General features: G+C 40.5%; 3 protein-coding genes across 12 annotated transcripts; 2 read left to right on the top strand and 1 right to left on the bottom strand.

Annotated features, from left to right (window-relative positions):
- The first annotated feature begins 13 nt into the window (after window positions 1–13).
- vmp1 (vacuole membrane protein 1) lies at window positions 14–10168 on the top strand. 5 transcript variants are annotated; one of them, XM_088380417.1, is made up of 12 exons: window positions 14–45; window positions 687–789; window positions 1053–1185; window positions 1383–1473; window positions 1790–1900; window positions 4310–4477; window positions 4670–4801; window positions 5987–6067; window positions 6155–6271; window positions 7001–7062; window positions 8605–8704; window positions 9265–10168. In XM_088380417.1, exons 2-12 carry the CDS (start codon window positions 711–713, stop codon window positions 9406–9408), a joined length of 1218 nt encoding a protein of 405 aa, XP_088236543.1. In that variant the 5' UTR covers window positions 14–45; window positions 687–710; the 3' UTR covers window positions 9409–10168. The 5 variants fall into 5 exon arrangements, with proteins under 5 accessions (XP_088236543.1, XP_088236541.1, XP_088236540.1 ...); XM_088380415.1 differs by lacking the exon at window positions 14–45 and adding an exon at window positions 149–195; XM_088380414.1 differs by lacking the exon at window positions 14–45 and adding an exon at window positions 199–312.
- On the bottom strand, window positions 9873–13894 carry tubd1 (tubulin, delta 1). Of its 4 annotated transcripts, XM_088380411.1 has the most exons (9): window positions 13605–13753; window positions 13248–13373; window positions 13002–13151; window positions 12397–12613; window positions 12104–12335; window positions 11797–11961; window positions 11258–11386; window positions 10993–11176; window positions 9873–10858 (listed from the first exon to the last, which is right to left on the bottom strand). In XM_088380411.1, the coding sequence occupies exons 3-9, from the start codon at window positions 13118–13120 to the stop codon at window positions 10744–10746; spliced, it is 1161 nt and encodes a 386-aa protein (XP_088236537.1). In that variant the 5' UTR covers window positions 13121–13151; window positions 13248–13373; window positions 13605–13753; the 3' UTR covers window positions 9873–10743. The 4 variants fall into 4 exon arrangements, with proteins under 4 accessions (XP_088236537.1, XP_088236535.1, XP_088236536.1 ...); XM_088380409.1 differs by lacking the exon at window positions 13248–13373 and having other exon boundaries at window positions 13002–13149; window positions 13605–13890; XM_088380410.1 differs by lacking the exon at window positions 13605–13753 and adding an exon at window positions 13442–13535 and having other exon boundaries at window positions 13002–13373.
- Window positions 13685–22316, top strand: rps6kb1b (ribosomal protein S6 kinase B1b). Of its 3 annotated transcripts, none has more exons than XM_088380405.1 (15): window positions 13685–13925; window positions 15953–15996; window positions 16071–16191; window positions 16283–16351; window positions 17210–17357; window positions 18094–18151; window positions 18259–18359; window positions 18803–18893; window positions 19006–19096; window positions 19203–19310; window positions 19391–19453; window positions 19899–19976; window positions 20547–20654; window positions 20744–20856; window positions 21234–22316. In XM_088380405.1, exons 1-15 carry the CDS (start codon window positions 13821–13823, stop codon window positions 21487–21489), a joined length of 1554 nt encoding a protein of 517 aa, XP_088236531.1. In that variant the 5' UTR covers window positions 13685–13820; the 3' UTR covers window positions 21490–22316. The 3 variants fall into 3 exon arrangements, with proteins under 3 accessions (XP_088236531.1, XP_088236533.1, XP_088236532.1); XM_088380407.1 differs by lacking the exon at window positions 13685–13925 and adding an exon at window positions 13942–14090; XM_088380406.1 differs by lacking the exon at window positions 13685–13925 and adding an exon at window positions 14573–14762.
- The last annotated feature ends 29 nt before the right edge of the window (window positions 22317–22345 follow it).

Below are 22345 nucleotides of genomic sequence, written 5' to 3'. Positions count from 1 at the left end.
AAAGCCGAGTGGATTTTTCTCAAAAACCAGAAGATCGATTGAAAAGTAAGTACTGACTGTTGATAATTATTCCACCAACAATTCTGTGTTTTTCTTTAAAAATATATTTATTACATATTTCTGTTCACGAGCAACCACATAAGGTTTTATTTTGACGTCCCACGTTTGTTTCCGGGTGAAGAAGGCAGGAAATAGGTATGGCTGTCATTTCATTTGAACAAGTACCACCCGATTATTTCCATATATAACGCGATTTGGGCAAAACTATACCTACCGGGAACATAGAAGCGTTTCTCATATCACGATTAAGAGGTTCGTTTTGACCTCTGAAGTGCATGTTTGGTTGTAGCGTTCAAAGGTCCCACTCTCACCGGGTTGGCTAACCGGTTAGCAAGTGGGGGTGAAGAAGTGTGTTGCAATCATGTCCCATAATGAACACTGCCACTGCCTAGCTTAACTAGCAAGGTTATTTCTGGCAAGTGTTGACAAAAGAGTGTGGTGGCACTCAGAAACCTTTTGTTTTCTTTTACTAATATATATATATTTTTTGTGGTTTTAAACACTACAATCGAATGTTTTTAAACACCGCTTAAGCTGTCAAGGCGAGGAGCCGTAGTAGTCGACTGACACTGTGGTTGCTCGAACAACTTGTAATGCTAATGTGTTCTCTGTCTTCCTTGCCGCAGACTTTCCAGGTAACATTGACTGACATGGCAGCCAATGGAGACAGTTGTGACAAACCTCAAAGACGCACAGGAACTAAAGAAAAACAGAATGGCAACTCCACAGGTTGGTGATTAGAAATATTCCGATTTATTATTGCGAAATTCAGTTCGTTTAATCGTTGTCACACAACTCTGCTGTTGTCACGTGATTGCAAATTGATGATTGCGCAAGTCAGCAAGCAGGTCGATTTTTGGTTGTAAAAGTCACAGAACAGAATTGGATCAGATGCAGCATGCATTCAGCATTGACCATTGAACATAATGTTGTAATTGGTGCAGATGCAAGTACAGAACGTCTGGATCATCAGAATTGTGGTTTGTTTGCAGATTCAACTATAAGAGAGAGGCGACAGAAAGATAAGGAAGAGCGCCTGTCTCTTGTGTTATGGAGGAGGCCTGTTATTACACTACATTACTTCCTCCTAGAGACTTTAATCAAGCTAAAGGAGTGGACAATAAAGTAAGAAGCCCAACTGGTTTTTCTCCTTGGTCTTTTGTCTTTTTTTTTATAAATCATCTTTTACACACTTCACTTTTTACCCATGTAATGGCAGTTTGTTGACTTTGTCCTCTTGTGTAAAATTCAAGAGTCCATGACCTAATGAAAAAGACAGAATTAAAATGTGACGATTTTTGTTTATGTGTTCTCTTTCTCAGGCTTTGGCAACGACGAAGCATTGTGTTCTTATTTTTGGTGTTATGTAGTTTCTTCTCTGCCGCCTACTCCATAGAAGGATCACATCAAAAAGTAAGGTTGAGTTTTGTCTGTGCGTGTGAGTGAAAGATAAACAGCACCATTCCTATATCACCAGTTTAAAGGTTACAGATAAGTCACCCTTTAAAACAGTTCCATATACTGGACACATTTGATTAATTATTTATTTCCTACATGTTTAGATTGTTGTTGTTAAATATTGTGATTAAATCATTAATATGTGCAGCGTTTTTACACATTTTTATACTAACCTCAATATAATTTGAAGAAATGTGTTATTTAAGAAGTGTGTGTCAAGATATTGGTATTCATTTTTCAAATCCAAATCATTGTTCTTTTTGTTTTTCAGTATGTCCAGTACCTAGAGAAGAAGTTCCTCTGGTGTGCGTACTGGGTAGGTTTAGGTATTCTGTCCTCTGTTGGCCTTGGGACTGGTCTGCACACCTTCCTTCTTTATCTGGTAAGATTCCAGTTATGTTTGGGAAAGGTGGCACGCATGGTATTTATCTTGCAAATATGAATGCAGGATTTACTTTGAAGTTTGAACATCATGGAAAAATACAGTTGAACAACAGCCACTCTACTCATGGCTGATTTTCCCTGATTTTCCAAGCACTAGCAGCTAAGGTTGTTGATTGGGACTAATACCGTCACTGTGTGATATACCGATTAAATATAGGCCCTATTCGATAATGGGAAGCGGGAGGTTTTTCTCAATTTGGTGTTCGCCTGACATTTGTTTCGAAACACACTGCTAATGGACATCTAGACATACAAAACAGCTCTCAGGTTTTGCAATTTGGTTGATTTTTGTTATTCATTTAGCCTTTCATGGAAGTCTGATCAGCCCAAGAACATTTTCCATTCTTTGAAATATGGATGAATCACAGAAAACTGCTCTGCAGAAAGTTTTGACCCATCAAGTTAGAGCGAGAATCGTTTCTTGAAATACAGTTCTGAGAAGCCATCTTGCTTCGTCTTGCAGTGTATAATTGGATGGAACAAAGCGCTTTCAACATTTCCCAGAAGTATAAAAATGTTCCAGTATTTAGTCTTAGTTATGATACAACTAGTATATTCTGGTGACTTTTGATGCTGTCATGAAGCACATTTGTCTCCCAATGAATGTCTTTTTATCCATCGTTTTCGTTGGACAGCGACTGGGTACTTTTTACTGAATATCCCTACAAAATGTTTAGATTGGCTCTTCAGATTTCTGCTTCACTTCTAATTTGACCTTGATTTTCATATTCCGTACTCATTGTTTACCCCAGCAAAATATCATGTCCTTCAACAAGCAGTTGCTGAATGACCGCGCATAACTTTAAAGTGGTGGGGGTTTTTTTTTGTGTGTGAGGGTGTGTATGTGTATGGTTTTTGGGAAAGATGAGGAATCCAGAGATGCAAGCAGATGGGGAGGCTATAAATTGGCTTGGTAATATGTGCTTACACTGGGCACATGATTCAGCTATTTCCATCCCCTTATTTTTTCCTTTTGTTGTTTCACAGTTTCTAGCTTACAAAGCACACAAGGAGATGTGAAAACATCTATGTTAGTGGTCGTGTGATTCATGTGGAGAAGGTGACCTAATATGCTCGCCCATCTGTGTGTGTGTGTGTGTGTGTGTGTGTGTGTGTGTGTGTGTGTGTGTGTGTGTGTGTGTGTGTGTGTGTGTGTGTGTGTGTGTGTGTGTGTGTGTGTGTGTGTGTGTGTGTGTGTGTGTGTGTGTGTGTGTGTGTGTGTGTGTGTGTGTGTGTGTGTGTGTGTGTGTGTGTGTGTGTGTGTGTGTGTGTGTGTGTGTGTGTGTGAGAGTGTGTGTGAGCGTGTGAGAGAGTGTGAGTGTGAGTGTGTGAGAGAGTGTGAGTGTGTGGGAGAGTGTGAGAGTGAGAGTGAGTGTGAGTGTGAGTGTGAGTGAGTGTGAGAGGGAGGTTTGACCGCCAGTATGAAACATGGCTTCCATTATCTTTTTTTAAAAAATTATATTATTGGTGGCAGTGAAGGTTGTCAACCAAAAAAAATACTGTTTTAATGGAGGCATATGTTTGTAAATAATTTTGTTGGGGTGTTGCTACTTGGCCTGAGAGTGATTTTATTTGGTGGATGGGGGGTGGTGGAGAGCATTTTCTCACCACCAGTGTAATCCCCCAAAGACAATGATGGCATCATTTTGTTCATGGAAAGGGGATTTAATCAGATGATTCTCTCATTTTGAATCACAGTCTTCATTTTTGGACGTTACTACGGATTCCTTTGAAATACATAAAGACTATCAATGGTTATATTGTTTGTTTGAATTCTTTCTTGTGTGACATAATGGCGCAGCTTCAGATTGCAGGACAGGTTGCCGTCATCACGCTGTAATCGTACACTGTCCGTCTTGTGTCAGAGTTGCTTCTCTCACTTGAAGGCGGCATAATGGAGTCGCTGTGGTGTGGCTACAGGTGGGCCCATTCTTATTGAGGCCAGGTGGTGAAGCCCAACAACGCATCTTTTCAGACATTTAAGATGACATGGCAGACTACACTTTGTGACTCAGCCACTGTCTGTCTCTAGCTTCAGGGAGGTGATACTGCTTGTGTTCAATAATTTCGTATTGTATGGATGTGCTGTAAATATGATTGAAAAATTACTGCACCGGTCCAAAAACATGACTTTTAAAAAAAAGTTCCAAAGCATTTCAGCCATAAATGTCCATAATATATAATAATTTGTTTGATTTTTGCATCATATTTTTCAAAGTAAACTTAGCATAGCCAGCACACAACTTTAACACTCCAGTACTTCCCTTGCATTGTTCATTTTGTCCCCTAAGCTACAAGGTAACATACAGTAGTAGATTGAATGTGTTTCTTTTTTTGTTTCTCTAAGGGCCCTCATATAGCATCAGTGACACTGGCAGCCTATGAGTGCAGCTCAACAGATTTCCCAGAGCCTCCATACCCAGACCAGATTGTGTGTCCTCAACTTGCGGGGGCTGAGGGAAGTATCTCCCTCTTCTCTATCATGTCGAAGGTCCGCCTGGAAGCCTGCATGTGGGTAAGTGGATGTTGTTTTTAATATTGGGGAAAAAAAGTGTTGGTTAGTGCCAGGAGCAGGTCACACAGAATTGACCTCAGGCATTTAGGCCAGCATTTCTACCGGCGCAGAAATCCGGCCAACCTTGTTCTTACCAAACTCTCAAGTGCGTGTTCCTCAGAAAGCTGCACATCATATCTCGTGTCTTTTTAGGGTGCAGGCACTGCCATCGGAGAACTGCCTCCATACTTCATGGCCAGAGCAGCACGTCAGTCTGGGGCTGACCCTGAAGATGAAGAATATGAGGAGTTTGAGGAGATGCTGGAGCAGGCTGAGAACGCACAGGTCAGTGTTGCAAACAGGCATTGTTAGTGAGGTGTAGGCACTGTGAATATGGATTTATCATAACCTCAATTTCCTCTTTTACCTACATATTATGCACAACACATACTATGCAGCTTCTATCAAAATGGGTAGTCCTCATAATGCCATTGACCATGAAACAACTGTCCAGTCATTGGTCCCATAAAGCCACGTGACTTCAGTGAAGCCCCTCCCTCTTTACGCTTCCAGTAAATCCTTGTGTGTGCGCGTGAGTCACCCTGAGCACTGCTCCCCCTTTAATCATCCTCCGGGCTTTGTGCTGTCTGCATTTCTCCCGCCCTCCCCTCTCTTTTCACGGGTCTCTAATTTGAATGACAGACAGCTCTGTCAGGAAGCAGGTTCACATGACTGGACACTGCTGAGATCAGATGCTGACTCAGCGGAACGGTAATTGGAGAAACCTGGTGTACAGTACATTTTCACAATCGCCATCATCCCATCTCTCCTCATTAGATCACACTTGATTGCCACCATAAGAAAACTTGATTGTCTTCTGTGTATTGTATGATGATCATAACGTACCACCATTTTCTCACAACATATTGTACATTCAATGCAATACAATCACTTTTAATGTGGAGAGGACATTGACCTTGATTGATTTAGTTATGAAAGATCAATTCAGTTAGATTTCTTTGGCTAATAAATGAGGAATTATTTATGAATGTATGATATTTCATATTTAATATCTACTGTATATGAAGCTGTTGTTAGGGAGGGAAATAAAAATGTTTGACAGGTATTGGAATTTGAAATGAATTTCATAAATTATAGATTTTAAATGTGTATATTTTATGTATTTTGAAACGTATTCCATTTTGTATCATAAAATGGAAACATTTTATACAAATACGACATGTATATTAAATTTAACTATTTTAGCATTATTCCAACTGAAACTAACATTTTTTGCATAGCCATACACAAAATTAAAAAAAAAATCACCCTATTTTACTCTCATTGATATTGTGAAGTTGAATAAAAGATTTAGTGTTTACTACATTTGTCCTGAATCAGCATACCGTTTTTAAATTGCCGTTTATTATACGTTATTATGAAGAGTGGCACACCCAAGGAGAATTGAACACATCTGGTTACAGCAATGTTGTAACTTAGTTTTGCACAATTTCTTCTTCCCTCTTTCAGGATTTTGTCACCAGAGCAAAAATGGGAGTCCAACACATGGTGCAGAAAGTGGGATTCTTTGGGATCTTGGCTTGTGCTTCAGTAGGAAAGATTTGTGTTAATGCTTTTGTATTTTTTTACCATTACGTAGGGGACAATTTTCAAACCCTTTGATATCTGTCCTTTTAGATCCCGAATCCACTTTTTGACTTGGCGGGAATCACGTGTGGACACTTTCTGGTTCCTTTTTGGACCTTCTTTGGGGCCACGCTCATTGGGAAAGCCATCATTAAGATGCACATACAGGTTCGTGCCTCCATTCAACTTTGTCAGAAGCTGGCAAGTAGATGCCAACTTCTACCAAAATAAAACACTAATTGTGCTGTAATCATGACCCACAGTGGATAAAAAACTAACACAGGAATAAAGGATGTATAACACTAAAAACAGATAGAAAAGAAGCCAGAAGCTTGCCAAAGAGATCATTTTTCAGTCTTCTCCACAAATGGCTGATAAGTCTTTGATTGACTCCGTTTGTCAGTCTTATAGTCTTATACCTTTCCATCCCTGGGTGGTACCAGACAGTGACCTCACCATCACAAATTTCTGACAAAGGGTCCTGTCACACAGCAGGGGGTTCAAGAGGATGTAAAGTGGACATTATTGAAGAAAGTTTAGCCTACTAAAATGCTTTGAATGGTTTGAGGCTTTGTCTGTGTGTATGCTTTGAACCTGGAGGCCATTACAAGTCATATCCTGTCTAGAATTGTCCAGGGGGTCTATGTGTCACACTTTCAAATGCTGATCACTTTTATGAGTGGAGAATAATATTGCAGTATGCCCCCCACTAACACTATAAACCACAAAAATCTCCTGGCAGCTTGAAATCGAACTTATTGTCACATTTAGATTTTGTAATTAGTAAACATCGGTAGATCTGTTGTCAATTTTAGCCTTGGTCTGATGTCATACAAAAGTTCAATGTCGCGAGATGTATTCTCCTGCTTTACAGCATTTTGTTGTATTGGTCAACAGAAGCTGTTTGTTATCATCACCTTCAGCAAACACATCGTGGAACAAATGGTGTCTCTCATTGGGTAAGTATCTTTAATGTGAGTCGGTCAGGTGCTTGACTTCAGTGGTTATCCTGAAACCTGGATCCATTGTTGTTGCAAAGCCATGGCCCTCTGTTACGTAGAAGTTGCGAGTTTAATTGTAAAATAAGATCTAAAACATGTTTATTGTATTTTCTAACAAATGTGCCCACAATTAGGCAATATGGATTTTGGGTGGGTGTTCGAATTCTACTGTTCTTAGTCTGTTTTTCTCAAAAATACAACTTTTACTCCAGAGCAACATGTTTTTTTTTCTCATGATGAATTTTTGATTATTGTGACTTAAAGTCCAAAAAATATGGTAACTGCTCTCACCGGAGGGGGAAGAGGGGACGGGTGTCCGCATTTCCCGCCAGACATTTGCATCTCTGCAGTATTGGTGGTCAGGCATGTGAGGTCCCATTCAGACATGTTGATATGACTCACACAGTTCAACAATATTCCTGAGCAGTGTGGGGAAACTTGAACCTCGACTTAAATAATTAAAACCGTCTGCCACAATAGCTACCTTATAGCTAATTTATCTTGTGTGTTTTGGACATCAAATGTAATATCCAAGTCATCTGCGTTTGGACTCTAGTTGTAAACAACATTGCTTAAAAACAATGGTGCAAAATCAACCCAGTTAACAATATTGTCAAAGTGAAAACTGTGTGATGTCAAGCCATGATTAGGTCATATGTTATTGGAAAAAAAATTAACGTATAATTTAAAAAAAAAAAATGATAGTATTTTGGTTATTTTCTGATCTAATCTCAGCATAGTATAACAAACACCACAGTATAAAATCCTCTCAAATTAACCTTACGCCCAATAAATAACTTGTTACAATGCCCACAAAGAATGGATGGACTTTGATGACACTCAGACCTCAGTAGATGGCTGAATAGGGATCCCACTTCTGTTTTGGGAAATCAGTGACATTCTGATAGAATCCTGCTGACTCGCTGTGATGCACGGCCTATTGTAGAGTATAATAACATGACGCGGTAACAAGTCAGTCTAAGTGAAATCAGCCATCATTGATGTTGGTTAGTAGTGTCTAGTTTTGCGTGGTCGAGTCTAGACAGTAACCTTTTGTACTGATCCTATATTCAGTGATTCACTCACTTTTATTATTATTTTTTTAAATAAATAATTTGCTTTTAAAGCACATAAATCATGGGCCCATTGTGTTTTGCTCCGTCACCTGAAGAGATAGCATACCCAGCCTAATAAGGATGCAAGTATGCCTTGATTAGATGTATTTGCACCCAGATGGTGGTAAGGGTGATGACATCATGTCGAGTCACTTCCCGGTTGAAGCGGCTGACACAAGAGCCTGAGGAGAGCTAAGGAGTATAAAAGGAGGGCTGAGGACCAAGTGCTTCAGTTGCCTCTCCTCCTACTGGACTCACATGCAGGATGGCTGCTCTTGGGATCTTTGCTTGAAAATGAATAGAAAAAGTCTTTTTGTTCCTTTGTAGATATGTGGGTAAGTACAAATAGTCATTCTGAGCTCTGTTTTGATTTGTTCTTTGCCAGGTCTATACCCAAAGTAGGACCGTCACTCCAGAAGCCCTTCAGCCAGTACCTGGAAGCACAAAGGAACAAGCTGCATCATGGCCAAGGAAGCAAGTCATCGGTAAGGACAACCTATTTCATTTGCACACAGTTATCTTTCATCTCACATGAAGAACTTTGGTTACTTCGAGTTAATTACTAGACATGATAGTTATATGGCTCGGCACTTGACTTATTACTTCAAATGATTATGTCCAAAAGTATTTTAACACTAATGTGGGTGAGGCTACATTGTATTATTTTATTTTTCCCTTTATGCCTGTCATCACAATTGCGTTTAAGTACAATACAAAGTTTAGATATATATGTAATTATAGACACAATTCCTCAATTTTTAGGAGGTCCATAATGTTTGAGTTGCTATTACTGAGAAGCAACTTTTCAAGGCAAGACCAGCTTATTTGTATAGCATTGTATTTTAAACTGTGAAAACTCAAAGGTTGCTTCAAAATACCACAATATTCTGGAAGCGCAAATGCTGACTTACATGATAGATGGGAAGCATTGTCTAAGTTATCAGAAAAATAATTTGTCTTTGCTGCATTTGTATAATCATGAACCTTTCATTTTGCAGTATTCTGGTGTGGTAATCAATGATCTACTGTCACTGTTGCTTTCCAGGATGACAACTGGCTTTCCTGGCTGTTTGAGAAGCTGGTGCTGGTCATGGTCTGCTACTTTGTCATCTCCATTGTCAACTCCATGGCTCAGAGTTATGCCAAGCGGCTTCAGCAGCAAAGGCACTTGGTGGAGAAAACCAAGTGACAACAGGCGGTACAGACATCCAAGAAGTGACTGTGCACCTGCAGCCGTGTCCGCTCATGACTTCCCGCCAAATCTCACCCTCCACGCTCAGAAGGCTGCGCGCTCCAAAGCGGACTGTGTCCTTGGTATGTGCGTGTCTGCATTTGAACATCCGTCTCCATCATTTTTGTAAATTGTCTCGTCTCACTCAGTGTGCGCAAAGCACCCGGTTGTTCTGCTAATTTAATGGTCTTAATTTCTGATGATTCCATACTTTGACCTCACACATGAAGTGTTCGGTGGTGGTGTCTTCTGTGTACAGGCACTGCCTATCAGATGCGATGCCTTATGCAAAGATGGGAAAGTCTTGACTTCTTCCCTTGACAGTCGTTCTTGACTTTTTATTTAATTTTGTAATATTAATGTATGAGTGGTTGTTGATTTGTGTGCGGTGTGCTGCCAGGATAACTGCTCTCTTTTCAGGGTTGGGATATTCATATTTTTGACTTTTATTTACTGGAATTGTCATTTCTCCAAAAAAAAAAAAAAAAGGAAAAAGCAATATCAATGTAAATTGTGTTGTTGGTTTGCACATTGTGTAGATAACTTAATCATGGACTTTATGTATTTGGATTCTAATACTACATGGGCAGGAGACACCTTGAATCCAACAAATGACAGTTTGCAGTGACACTGTACTTTAAGGCAACTAGAACCATTTCTAATTCAGTTATGTAAAATTAGACATTGGATTGGATCATATATAAACTCTATAATGACACTGCGTGATTCATTGCTTTGCTTATTGTTAGAAATGTATGTCTCTTGAAGAAATGATCATCTTGGAGGTAAGTGAACAAATTAGCACCGCTTTCCACAGATGGCTGCGTCCAAGTTACGGTTGGTATCAGTGGTTCAATGGTGGCCTCCTATTCTTCATAATTCTTGTTTCAGCCTGCCAGTGACCATCAAGTGTCCACCTTCTCAGCTAGCTTATCAGACTGGTGTTGGCTGTTAAGTCTCACGTGGCAACAGTGGTCTGTAAGCTGACTGAAGTTGTGGGTCATCATCAACTGCCTTTCAATTATTATGTAGCATGTACTGAACTTGGAGTAATGGACTGTCTTTAATATAACCCATGCTAAAGATGTTGTTTGAATTACTAGACAATAAATCGATTGACAACATGTGTTGTTCCTTTGAAATTGCATTCTGTTGTATTTCACATGCTTCGAGCAACAAAATGATTTATTAGACCTATAGATTAAAAAAAAAACTGTACAGTATTTACAGCATGCATGTATCGTTCATGTGTTTTTGGAGTCCTTGAAGGAAAAACACAGCGGCCATTCTGTTTTATCCATTACAGCCAAGTTGACTGTAGCTGGAAAGGATTTGCTCTACAAAAGCAAAGCTTTCAAGGAACTCTTCTTCTGAGATTCCAAACTTTGTGTACTGATGGATGTAGGCCCTGCAACAAAAAAATAACACTACAATAACTTCCACAAAAAAACATGACAAGAATGGTCATACACTGATATTTGATACTCTACAATATTTTATTTTTTTATCTAACCATAGAACAACTAATGTGGTTAAACCCACCTTGCAGCGAACATACTCCAAGCTTTTCTCACTATGTTGTCCAATGGTTCAATCAGAGCTTGACTGTTGCTGACCAACGTAGCCGTTTTTTCGTACTTATTAAACGACACTGGACATTTCCAAACGTTGAAAGCGTCTTTCGGCGAGAGCCACGAGCTGTAAAGGGCTGCATCGGCAAAGTTACCTAGTGTCGTGGAGTTTAGGTTCACGTGAGTACTTTGAACGAAGGTGTGAAATGTGTACATGTTGAACTGATCTGTCCAACCTGTCTCTGCACTGAACACGTCTTTGCCTCTCAGTATGAGCAGATTGGCCAAGGAAGTGTTGACACTGGATCCAGTCCGAATCCTGGTCCGCTCTGAGACAGCCAATGGACGTACCTGCCAGTCTATACCTGTCAACGTATTATATCATATAAGCTTCTGACAGATGTGTTAACAATGTTAACAGTAATGCTAAAATGGCAAATGTTTTTTGTAGGATTGTGACACTCCAGTTGCAAAGTCCTCACAGATGAGCTACTGCTGCTCCAATCACTACAATAACTTTTTCAATTCATTTATTCAGGAGTTTACATATTTTTGAGTGACGAGTCTCATTTGCAAAATTCAGAGGACTGTTTTTCCATCTAACAAATTGTTAAAGGAAACTTAATAAATTGAGTTGTGCTGTATTCATATTGAGCATGTAAATTCATGAAAATGAAATCCTGTTGCGACCCCCCCGAAACAATTCATGCATTTTACAGACTGGACTGTCAATTAGCCTTGAGAATTAACGGAACCCTTTTTTGGCTACACTTGCCTTCCTCCATCTTGGTGTTGGAGATGAGCATCTGGCGCAGGTGTTTGATCAGAGCTGGCCATCTGAAATTGGTGAATGCTATGGAGGAACTCGGCATCTGTGGTATGGTGCTCACACTGAGCAGCTTGTACTCTGGGTGGCACGCGAGTGCGCTCACAAGTTCACCTGAGGGCAAAGCAGAGATCAACTACTGTATGAATAAAGATCTTCAACTCACTGCCTCACAGTTCCATGGCACCGAGATGTGTGAGTTCACTGTCATGTGTTAAGTCTTGGAAATGCAAATCAATCATGCAGTGTCTCTCACCAAGAGGATTCCTGCTGTAGACTCCGTTGGAGTCAGCAGTGAGCACAGGCTGAAGGATGGTGCCCAGCTGATGAGCGATCACCATGTTGATATCAGCAATGGAGATGTCTTTAATATGGAGCAGCTGACTGCAAATCCTGTGCACCGTGTCATTCTCGTGCACCAGGAGGCCATCAGACAGCTGGTAGAGGTGACCCAGTGTCAATACCGAGTTGTAGTTCTGGACAATCACCTGAAAGCCACACAGTGGTTATTCCTTTTTAACAGCACATCTTCATACCAAGTCTTCATACCTCGCCTGTGCCGTACGGCCAGGTTAGGTGGTTGATAATGAAGGATTTGGGGTAGACGTCCCGCAGACATTGAGTGACGTAGGTGCCCACTCCAGAACCCGTCCCACCCGCCACACTCATCATGGCCAAGAAACCACGCAGTCCATCACAGCGCTCCGCCTCACGCCGCAAGATATTTTCCATCGCTTCTCTGTGGCGTGGGCCCTGGATGTAAAACCTGGAGGCAAGTTTTGAGCTAGTCATACAGAATATTACTGAGGATTTGTTTTTATATTTAAGAGTACATGACGAAAAAAATATGCATTTATTTTTTACAATTTAAAAAAACAATCACAGCTGCAAGAAATGTCCTGATTCAATTACAATTGATATTTAAACAGTCCTCTTCATTATGCGGATCACATTTTGATGAGTTGTTAATTATGTTTGGAATGTGGGAGGAAAGCAGAAAAGCCATTGTTCGGATTCAAAACCTAGTTATGCTAGGACACTATGCAGCCTGTGCCCACACCCACCTTTATTTTCTAATAAAAAAATATACTAGTTAACTAGTTGTAATTTACAATTACACTTTTGACATAAATCATAAAACGTGGCCAATTCACCCGTTGGCCCAGTTGTTCCCACTCCCCTGCCACTGGTTGAAGCTTGATGCATCGTCATACTTCCACTTGCCAGATTTGGCAGTCTTGCTGAAATTCTGATTGATGACCTTTGGCTCCATGTCAATCAGCACTGCCCTGGCAACAAGATCTAAATCAAAGATGGAAATAAAAAAGTATCAATCTGTGGTTGTTGTCACAAATAATATACAGTATTTAAAATGCAATATTTGAAACTACAAATCCCCTTGAAAATAATCCTGCTGTAGCCTGACACTATTCTAGCCTTCTCTGCCACTGTCATGCACTCCCGGAGTGATTCTTCCGGGATCCTCCGCATCTTCGTTGTCATGACCACCTGAATGCCGTCCATGTCTACAAAACAGGTTCCCTTAATGATTGATCATTTAGCCCACGTTGAAAGGGAAAGCTTTTGTACGTACTTTCGGTTTGTGACATCACATGAGTCTTGCGACTTTTCTGACATAAACAAACATGATTCGACGGTTTGCAACATTGCTTGTTTTGAAAAACGTAACAGTACAACTATCAAGGGAAAGTGGGTAAAAGTCGATATAAAATGACACGCAATGGGAGACGTGTTACCTGCATCCTCGGTTTGGTAGAAAAAGCGTTCACAGCTGGCAGTAGCGTATGTTTTCTTCTGGCATGCTTGAACGTCATTGTAAAGAGTATCAAACAACTCCAGACCTACTTGATTGCCGCACTGACCCAACTGAACCGTAACCACTGACATCTTTTTTTCAATATGCCTATTTTTACATGGAGGCAATTGGCTACTGATAACAACTACAGTTGGTCATGTTTAGATTTGGAAGCGACACCGGAGATGTGTTTCACGGTTGCCGCCACTGCAACAGCGGAATTTCCGTCACGAAAAAGTTGTACTTTCAAACTAAATGCAAAGTAGGTCAATCAAAGACGCGATACATTTGAGAAATTCAGCCTTTACAAAGATTTTATTCATTTGGTGAGAGAAATGAAATCATTTAAAGTATTTATTAACGCTTGCAAGTGATACACATACAGCAGTCTGTGATACAATTTTTGGGGGGAGACATGCACAAAGCAGTAAGTATAAAATTATTAAATCGTTGCATACTTTTACATTTCATCATTATAATCATCATCATAGAGCTGCTATGTACTTGTATACAAAAATAGTTCTGCATAAGGATTTAATTTGAGGAAAATAAGATCATATTTTTTCTCTGGGGTGTAATATTACGTGAATAAATTTAATATCTTCATCTAGGAAATAGACTAATTTCTTCTTGCAAAATATAAGATTTTCTTTTCTTGTAAGAATAAATCTCCCTATTTTACTTTGGCCTTGGAGTATATTTTCAAACTACAAGCTCGATCATTTACGGGTACATTTATATGCACAATAAAAAAAATAATTCCGATGTGTAGCCACCACGTTTGGATCCTAAACAAATAATTTCGGTCGGCGAGGCGGGGACTTTTGACTCAGAGTTCATTGTTTTGTGACAAAATGAAAACAAACAAACAAAAAGAACGAAAAAAAGGTTACCGCCCACCGCCCCTTTGGTTGTGCACAGCACTGCGCATGCTCAGTGTAGTAGCCGGTCATGGCGGCGGTGTGTGTTTGTCCATGAGGCGGGGGACGTAATTCTTGCGGTCTGTGACAGAGCGAACCGAAGCGCTGCCATGGCCGGAGTGTTTGACATTGATTTGGACCAGCCGGAGCAAAATGTCTCCGATGATGAGACTGACGAGGTACTTTAAAGCTTCTGAACGGAGCCGCTTGGCTTGTCACAGCAGAAACTCTTAATGCACAGTAGCTAGCAAGCTAGCTGTTAGCCGCTTTTCTGCCTGCTCGCCTGCCAACCACCGCAGGCCTACTCCCGCAGCCGGAGTTCCCGGGCCTCCTCACGGGTAGCATTAGCTCAAGCTAACATGCGCGCCACTTTCAACCCCGCACATCTTTCAGAGCAGCCAAATTAGTTGACTTGGATTCTGCCGAATAGCTGCTAGTAGAACTGCGACGCTGTTACGTTTAAATGCCATAGCTGTCATTTTGGAGTTGTGCAAGCACAGCCTTACTTGGCTACTGGGCAGTAGTGATAAATGTGTCTCAGTGTGCAACAGTTTATTTTGGCAGTACTGTAACAGAGTGGCTCTGTGTGGAGTTCTTACTTGTAGTGCGGGAATCTGCCCAAATGCACTCCACACTACTGTTGCTTGTATGCAGAGTACTACATTTCCCTAGGACAACACAACTGCCTGCTGTTAAAGGAATTTCATAGTTAATAGTATTATCACAAACTAATGTGAATTAAAATCAAGCTTATATTTCAGATTAGTTTTATTTTTAAAAGCAAATGAGTGTTTAAATTTAGATTGTTGCTAAACGTCTTGCGTCAAGTTGATTTTCAGGAAATAGTGATGCACTGCAACAGCTCATAATTATCATGAACAGAAGCACTTTCACTTTAAATAGACAAACCTCATTTAATGTAATATAGTAAAAGCATATAGCTGGCTTCAAATCATCACTTTGCAGGAGATCCTCCCAAAACCGCATGTTGCTTATCTTTTATGTTCCTCTTTTAACATCATAGCATCAAAGACCACAAGCCGTTTTTAACACTTAAGATTGGTAAAAAATTATAAATATTAAACCTACACATGTGGACTGACCAATAGTATGGATTTATGAAAAAATACTAAATACACAAAATTGTGACATCTCCACCCACCTTTTACGACTGTGTTGTTACGTTTTTATATACTTGATTGTTTCCATAAATGTTAATGAGGCCAAACAGGACATTCACTGTGTGCAAAAGTGTTATCCGAAAATTAAAAAAAAAATATCGATGTTAATGCATAGGTAAAAAAGCATTGTTTTATTGTCCACCTTGCTATTTTCTTTGTTTCACATCAGTATCTGCTCTTTCTTCCAGGCACAAATCAATGACATCATGGACCAGTGCAGCGGATTTGAATTGTAAGTGTTGAATTTCGTTGCTCACCAGAGTTTGTATGACCACATGTTTTTCTGTATTGGATGTCTCTTTGCAGTAACATGGAAGGTTGTGAGAAGATAGAGATATCAGAAGATAATGTCAATCAGGGGACAGAAAATATTAGACCAGAGTGTTTTGAACTGCTAAGAGTTCTGGGTAAAGGCGGTTATGGAAAGGTATGTGTTGAAGAGGCACAAAGCCTCGCCCTATTTGATTTTTCAACTTTTCTTTTGACAAGCTCATAAATAACATTTCCTCTATTTACAGGTATTTCAAGTCCGAAAAGTCGTCGGAGCCGCTTCAGGCAAAATATTTGCCATGAAAGTCTTAAAAAAGGTATTTTTTGTATCCTAAATCCAAGTCCTATAAATATTCCAACACAGAGCAAGCCATGCACGCGCAGGCGAACAGAAGTTTCAAGTGATATTCTGATGGCTTGTATGATGTCATGGATTATGACAGATTGAAATGCGAAGCTTTGCGACTTCAACATCAATATTGAAGGCTTTTAACTTTTGAAGTGCCACTGCTTGAGGCCAGTGGTTGTAGTGTTAAAAAGATTCTGGGCCAGTTTGGAAGTTTGCCATGTGTGCTGCTGTGCTGCAGCCTTGGCACCGTCAGCACGCTTGCCTCAGATGATTCTGCTTGTTTTCCCCTTGATTGGCCCCAACAACCCCAGTGACTTGTTGAAGACCGTATTTGTGAAGTTGCAAATCATTCTTTTTCATGTGGTGTTACGTGTTGAGACTATTATTATTTATTTTGAATTTTAAAATTGGAAAAATCCGCGTGTGTACAAGGCCCAAGTTGGTAATTCCCAACCACTGTGTCATGAGAGACTTCAAGAATCTTATCTTTCCAGGCCAGCCATGTATTGTGACGGCCTCAACAATGAAATGCTCTTTTACTCACACGCTATATGATGATAAGTTGTTTCAGTACATATTCCTTTACTGACTTTTTCAGTGAGGATTTGTCAAATATGGCTCTGTGTTTATTTACTCATAAAAAAATGATAGACATTTGAATCTGCCATGTTAGCAATCATTAACAAATGTCACTATCTATGTGGAGGTGTATCAATGACTCAGCTCAGCTCACACCTCCCACTTTTCCAGTTAAGTGAGCAAATTGTTTTATTGGGTCTCATAACAACTTCATGTTTTGTTTTTATCGTGGTTGGGTCTGTGACAGGCAATGATTGTACGCAATGCCAAGGACACAGCCCACACCAAGGCGGAGAGGAACATCCTGGAGGAGGTGAAGCACCCTTTCATTGTTGATCTCATCTACGCCTTTCAGACAGGCGGGAAGCTGTACCTCATCCTGGAGTACCTGAGCGGTCAGTGCTACAATGTGCACACCTGACACACAAATTTAGGAGAGTAAGAACGCAATCATTTTCAGGAGGTTGATCGACCTACAATTTGTTCGGATTTGAATGCCGTTCTAAAACTTAATATCCATGCAGGTTTTAAGATATCAACTTTAGTTTTTAGTTAACTAGCATAGAAGCGTCAAAACAACTTACTGGTTGACGTTACAACAGTGTCCTAACACACTTAACTTGAACTACAAACGTGTGATGCCTTTTCGCGCTTTGTGTGAGTTTTCTTTCACAAGTGTAAAAATAGATTTCAATAATTCGAATATTTAAAAACAAAGCACATCATTGAATATCCCTGCCGAACACGCTAGTCTACTATGAATGAAATCCGCTCGTCTCACTTGTTATGTATTGCATATGATGTCTTGTGAAATTTGCAACCGTCATGCATCTCACACTTGAGTGGCATATTTCCAATTGAAAATTGCCCAAAGTCAGCTGGAATTGATGCCAGCTGACCTGTGTGACTCAAATGAGCACCATGATGATGCATTATACTACTTTAAGGACATTTAAATGTCAGGTTTTCACCTCCATTATACGCTGGGTTGCAATCATTGTACTGTCTTGTGTTGACGCTGTCCAAAATTTGTGGTGGGAAAACATGAATCTGTGCTTGTTTGCAAAGGAGTCAAGGGCGGGCTACCAGGTGACATGTGCATTCACTCACGCCCCGTGTTTTTCCTTGCAGGAGGAGAACTCTTCATGCAGCTGGAGAGGGAGGGAATTTTCATGGAAGACACAGCTTGGTGAGAAGATTTTTAAAAATTCGGGGGTGGGGGTATGTTCTGCGAGGTCATTTATTTAAGGCTTGAAATGTGAATAGTGCGAATAAGGTTATTGTCTTTCCTTGTAGTTTTTACTTAGCTGAGATTTCGATGGCTCTGGGTCACCTGCACCAGAAGGGCATCATCTACAGAGACCTGAAGCCTGAGAACATCATGCTGAACAATCAAGGTGCGTGAGAGTGTTAAGATATTGGTTCACAAAACCGTGCGACACCAACCACTAGATCAGTGCTTTCCATCCTTCACTGAGCCAAGGAAAAAAAAGGAAAAATTGCACGGCACCAAATAAAAGTGTATGAATACTGCGATAATTATCTTATGCATCCAACAATAACGGCAAGATTCCACCAGATAACGCCAAAGTAATGTTTTTTTTTACATGTGTCTTGAGCAGAAGCCAGAATAGAATTGAACTTAAAATCTTAATTGACGTTACGCAGTATACAACAAAATAAAAGTCTTTCAGTGAAAACCGTTAAAGAAAGTGGATTTGCAAAAACCAAATTGCAAATATTTGGGGGTTCACCATATAAGTGAAAGAGCTTGAACAAATTAGATGTGAAATCTAAACCTACATATGTATGTGTGTGCATGCATGCGTGTTCCTTCCAGGCCATGTCAAGTTAACAGATTTCGGACTGTGCAAAGAGTCGATTCACGACGGTACAGTCACTCACACTTTCTGTGGTACCATCGAATACATGTAAGTAACTCCGCCCCCGCCTAACACGAATATTTATGCACAATTTTACTTTTGGATCGCCCACAAATTCTTTCCTGCTTTTTGAATGAGACATGCCTTCTTATTGGTACAGGGCCCCGGAGATATTAATGCGAAGCGGACATAATCGAGCCGTAGACTGGTGGAGTCTGGGCGCTCTGATGTATGACATGCTCACCGGGGCGGTCAGTGTGGCTCACAAAATTGCCTTTTTCTTGCCCACATTTCCAAATCCTTATGTAGAACGAGTCCCGCGGTGAATGAACAGTTCTTTTTCAACTCCGTCTATAGCCGCCATTCACTGGCGAAAACCGCAAGAAGACCATCGACAAAATCTTGAAGTGCAAGCTTAGCCTGCCACCCTACCTCACACAGGAAGCCAGAGACCTCCTGAAACGGGTAGCGTTTTTTTATTTTACCTCAAAGTGTTTCTGCAAAGTTTGAATATGCTTTTCTAATGACTTCAAACGTGCGTGCAGTTGCTTAAGAGAAACGCCTCATCGCGGTTGGGAGCAGGCGCGGACGATGCCAAGGAGGTGCAGGTGAGCATCATTTTAAATTAGAAGAGATGCAACTTCTGTGAATCATGCGACATGTCAGCATTAAGGAAATCTTGCAAGGCCTTGACATACCTCACTAGAGCTCGGCTCAGCCGGCATTCGACTTCAGGCGACGTGTGAAAAGACAGAGCGTTCGTAACGAGGGCTGTTAAGAACGTGTGAAGAGAAAGTTTGGTTTGCTGTACGTGTTATCATTTGTCTCCATGGGTTCATTGGTTTCAAGTTCAACTTAAGTGTTGAGAGTTTTTTTGGGTCAATGATTAGCACGTGAGCCACATCTGCAAGGCGACTTTTATTATGCCCTCCTCATGAATTTAGAAACCTGCACTAGCAAGTTTCCTCAATTCAGTGTGTTCTGCATTAAAGGAACAGGCAAATGAATTCCGTCTCAACTATGGCATCAATTAACCGTCATCATGTCCCACAGGCACATCTCTTCTTCCGACACATCAACTGGGAAGATTTGCTGGCTCGGAAAGTCGAGCCTCCTTTCAAACCTTTCTTGGTGAGTAGGGGGCCACGTGTTGTTTTAGACTGGACCCGTTTTACTTATGCAGGCTCAGTTTGTTGTTTACCATTCCTATCCACAAAATGGCATAATGTAGATTTTTTTTTTTTTTTTTTTTTTTTTTTTAAATCTCCAGGTCATGACAATAAAACGATAAGTTTAGCAGTAACTGAGTAAGGGTTCTGTTCTTCGTGGCATTCTCACGCCGTCCACCGTTTGTTTTATAAATTGTAATGACTCTAGATAGTGATGTGTGACACTAAGATGAGCTGGCATCCCTTAATCTGGTTGTAAACGTCTAGGTGTGAGTTTTGGCCTAATCCTTGCAAGTGTTTTCATTTTGTATTTAGGTGGTTGACTGCTCGTCCCATTCAATAAACTGAAAGTCTGAAAATGCATCATCTTAATTTTTTTTTCAAGCCATGACACATCCAAAGCTTGCTTGTAATTCAGATCTTGGCTTGTAATACAAAGTAGAAAAATTCATTTGGGGGACTCAAAAATCAAGATGGCAATGTGTTTCTCTGAATTTTTTCATTCATGATGCCTTTCCCTCTGACTTTGCAGCAATCCGCTGAAGATGTGAGTCAGTTTGATTCTAAATTCACCAGTCAGACGCCGGTCGACAGCCCTGATGACTCGACGTTGAGTGAAAGTGCTAATCAAGCTTTCTTGGTAACGTCTGCTCATTTGGACTCTTTGTTTTTTTGACCAGAAACACTCACCTTGCTTCCCTATATAATGTGCCGCATACATTCACACAGGGCTTCACCTATGTGGCTCCTTCAGTCCTGGAAAATATCAAAGAGAAATTCTCCTTTGAGCCAAAAATCCGTTCGCCTCGGCGATTCATTGACAGCCCTAGAACGCCTCTCAGGTAAAACAGCTTCATGTTGTCATCTATCATAATGTGGTCAAAGCTGAGTAAAAAAGAAAAACTGACTTGACGTATGGAACTAATCATTGTCATCTTTGTAAAAGCTGAATTTTTATACATATTGGCTCTCATTAGATTCTCGGGACTACATTCAGTTTGTACAGTCTCTGTAACCGTTATGAAATCAATTTGTGAAATTTGCACTGCTAAAATACGTTAAACCCCCGTTAAAATAGTTCTTGTATTTTTTATTTTTTTAAGAAAACGAGGATTCACAGTATTGGTCATGTCAATAATTGTGAATTGCCAGTGAATGTTTACATTGTTTTAACTTAGCATTTCTTCATGCCTTCTACTCTCTCCTTCCATCCTTTCAGCCCAGTCAAATTTTCAGGAGGGGACTGTTGGCTACGGAGTTCCCTCCTCCCTAGCGGAGGACCAACTCTCCTCCAGTCTTCTCAGGACCAGGCTATGGAAGTCTCCACTCCAGAGCAGATGGATGTGACCACCAACTCGGAAGCCTCGGCCCCTCTTCCAATTCGTCAACCTGCTGGGGTCAACCTGGCTCAGATGAAGCATCAAGCATACCCTGTGATGGCCAAAAGGCCCGAGCATTTACGTATGAACCTATGACCCAACTCCCCTCCAATTTATTTCTTGACTTTTTTCTTTTTGTTGATATTTTTAAGAAGCAAAGCAAAAACGTACGGATGCTAGAGACAATTTCAATCAAATCTTGCCCATCCACACACTACATGTGCTGTCAGCCTGGCGGTGGGATGCTGATCCGGGAAGCCAGTGTGCCTCGGTTCATACATCATTGTTACCAGCTTGCATTGTCGTCGCCACATTTCTGGTTCCACGTTTGATCCCCTCCCACATCTTACTGAGCTGGTGCGAGGAACGACCGAAGACATTCGGAGGAGCTCCAGCAAGAGATATTTTTTAGCAAAAAGAGCAATCTGCTGTACAAGAAGACATCCAAGTGCTTTATGCTGATTTAGTGAATGCCATTGAAGTTGCTCATGTTGCTGGGAGACAGCAAATGATTCTCGATTCTGTGAAAAAAAAGATGCAATTAGGTCTATCGTGGTGGCTGTAGCTTTCATCTAATATTGTGCTATGCATCAATTATGAATAAGAGCCTAAATGAAACATATCAATTATGTTTGGACTTTTTGCCATTTGGAAGGAGGGGCATTCCAGGTTCGATGTGCTTGGAGACCCATACAAAATTAATCTGCCCCCCCTCTTAGGATGTCTGATTGCATTATTGTCATTTAACATAACACGAATAAGCATCCCACTGTCACTGTGCCCAGTGACATCTGGGCACTTTTTCCAGTTTGAATGCTCTCATGAGTTTGGGCTTATTCGCTACCTCCAAGCTCACTTGTTTGGGAGGACATTTGAAAATTCCTGGTTAAGCAAGGGAAATTATAATAAAATAGAAAAATGTGTGTTGTTTTTGTGTCTTTCGTGTGTGACA

This window comes from Syngnathus floridae, chromosome 7 (genome assembly GCF_059516105.1).
Source record: "Syngnathus floridae isolate MCC-2025c chromosome 7, RoL_Sflo_1.0, whole genome shotgun sequence".
Classification (NCBI taxonomy): Eukaryota; Metazoa; Chordata; class Actinopteri; order Syngnathiformes; family Syngnathidae; genus Syngnathus; species Syngnathus floridae.
The sequence above is the reverse complement of the archived record's forward strand: the minus strand, read 5'-3'. Positions and strand labels throughout refer to the sequence as shown.

Bases quoted from the DNA above. Each gene is read 5' to 3' on its own strand.
- vmp1 (XM_088380412.1), top strand. From the start codon at position 654: ATGCTAATGTGTTCTCTGTCTTCCTTGCCGCAGACTTTCCAGGTAACA. The intron at 1,474-1,789 runs GTAAGGTTGAGT...TTTGTTTTTCAG, and splicing joins TAGAAGGATCACATCAAAAA to TATGTCCAGTACCTAGAGAA. The intron at 6,272-7,000 runs GTTCGTGCCTCC...ATTGGTCAACAG, and splicing joins TCATTAAGATGCACATACAG to AAGCTGTTTGTTATCATCAC.
- tubd1 (XM_088380408.1), bottom strand. From the start codon at position 13,755: ATGTCAGTGGTTACGGTTCAGTTGGGTCAGTGCGGCAATCAAGTAGGT. The intron at 12,614-13,001 runs GTGAATTGGCCA...ACTTGCCTCCAG, and splicing joins GGGAACAACTGGGCCAACGG to GTTTTACATCCAGGGCCCAC. The intron at 11,387-11,796 runs GCAAGTGTAGCC...ATACGTTGACAG, and splicing joins CAACACCAAGATGGAGGAAG to GTATAGACTGGCAGGTACGT.
- rps6kb1b (XM_088380405.1), top strand. From the start codon at position 13,821: ATGTTTAGATTTGGAAGCGACACCGGAGATGTGTTTCACGGTTGCCGC. The intron at 16,352-17,209 runs GTATTTTTTGTA...GGTCTGTGACAG, and splicing joins CCATGAAAGTCTTAAAAAAG to GCAATGATTGTACGCAATGC. The intron at 19,097-19,202 runs GTCAGTGTGGCT...CTCCGTCTATAG, and splicing joins ATGACATGCTCACCGGGGCG to CCGCCATTCACTGGCGAAAA.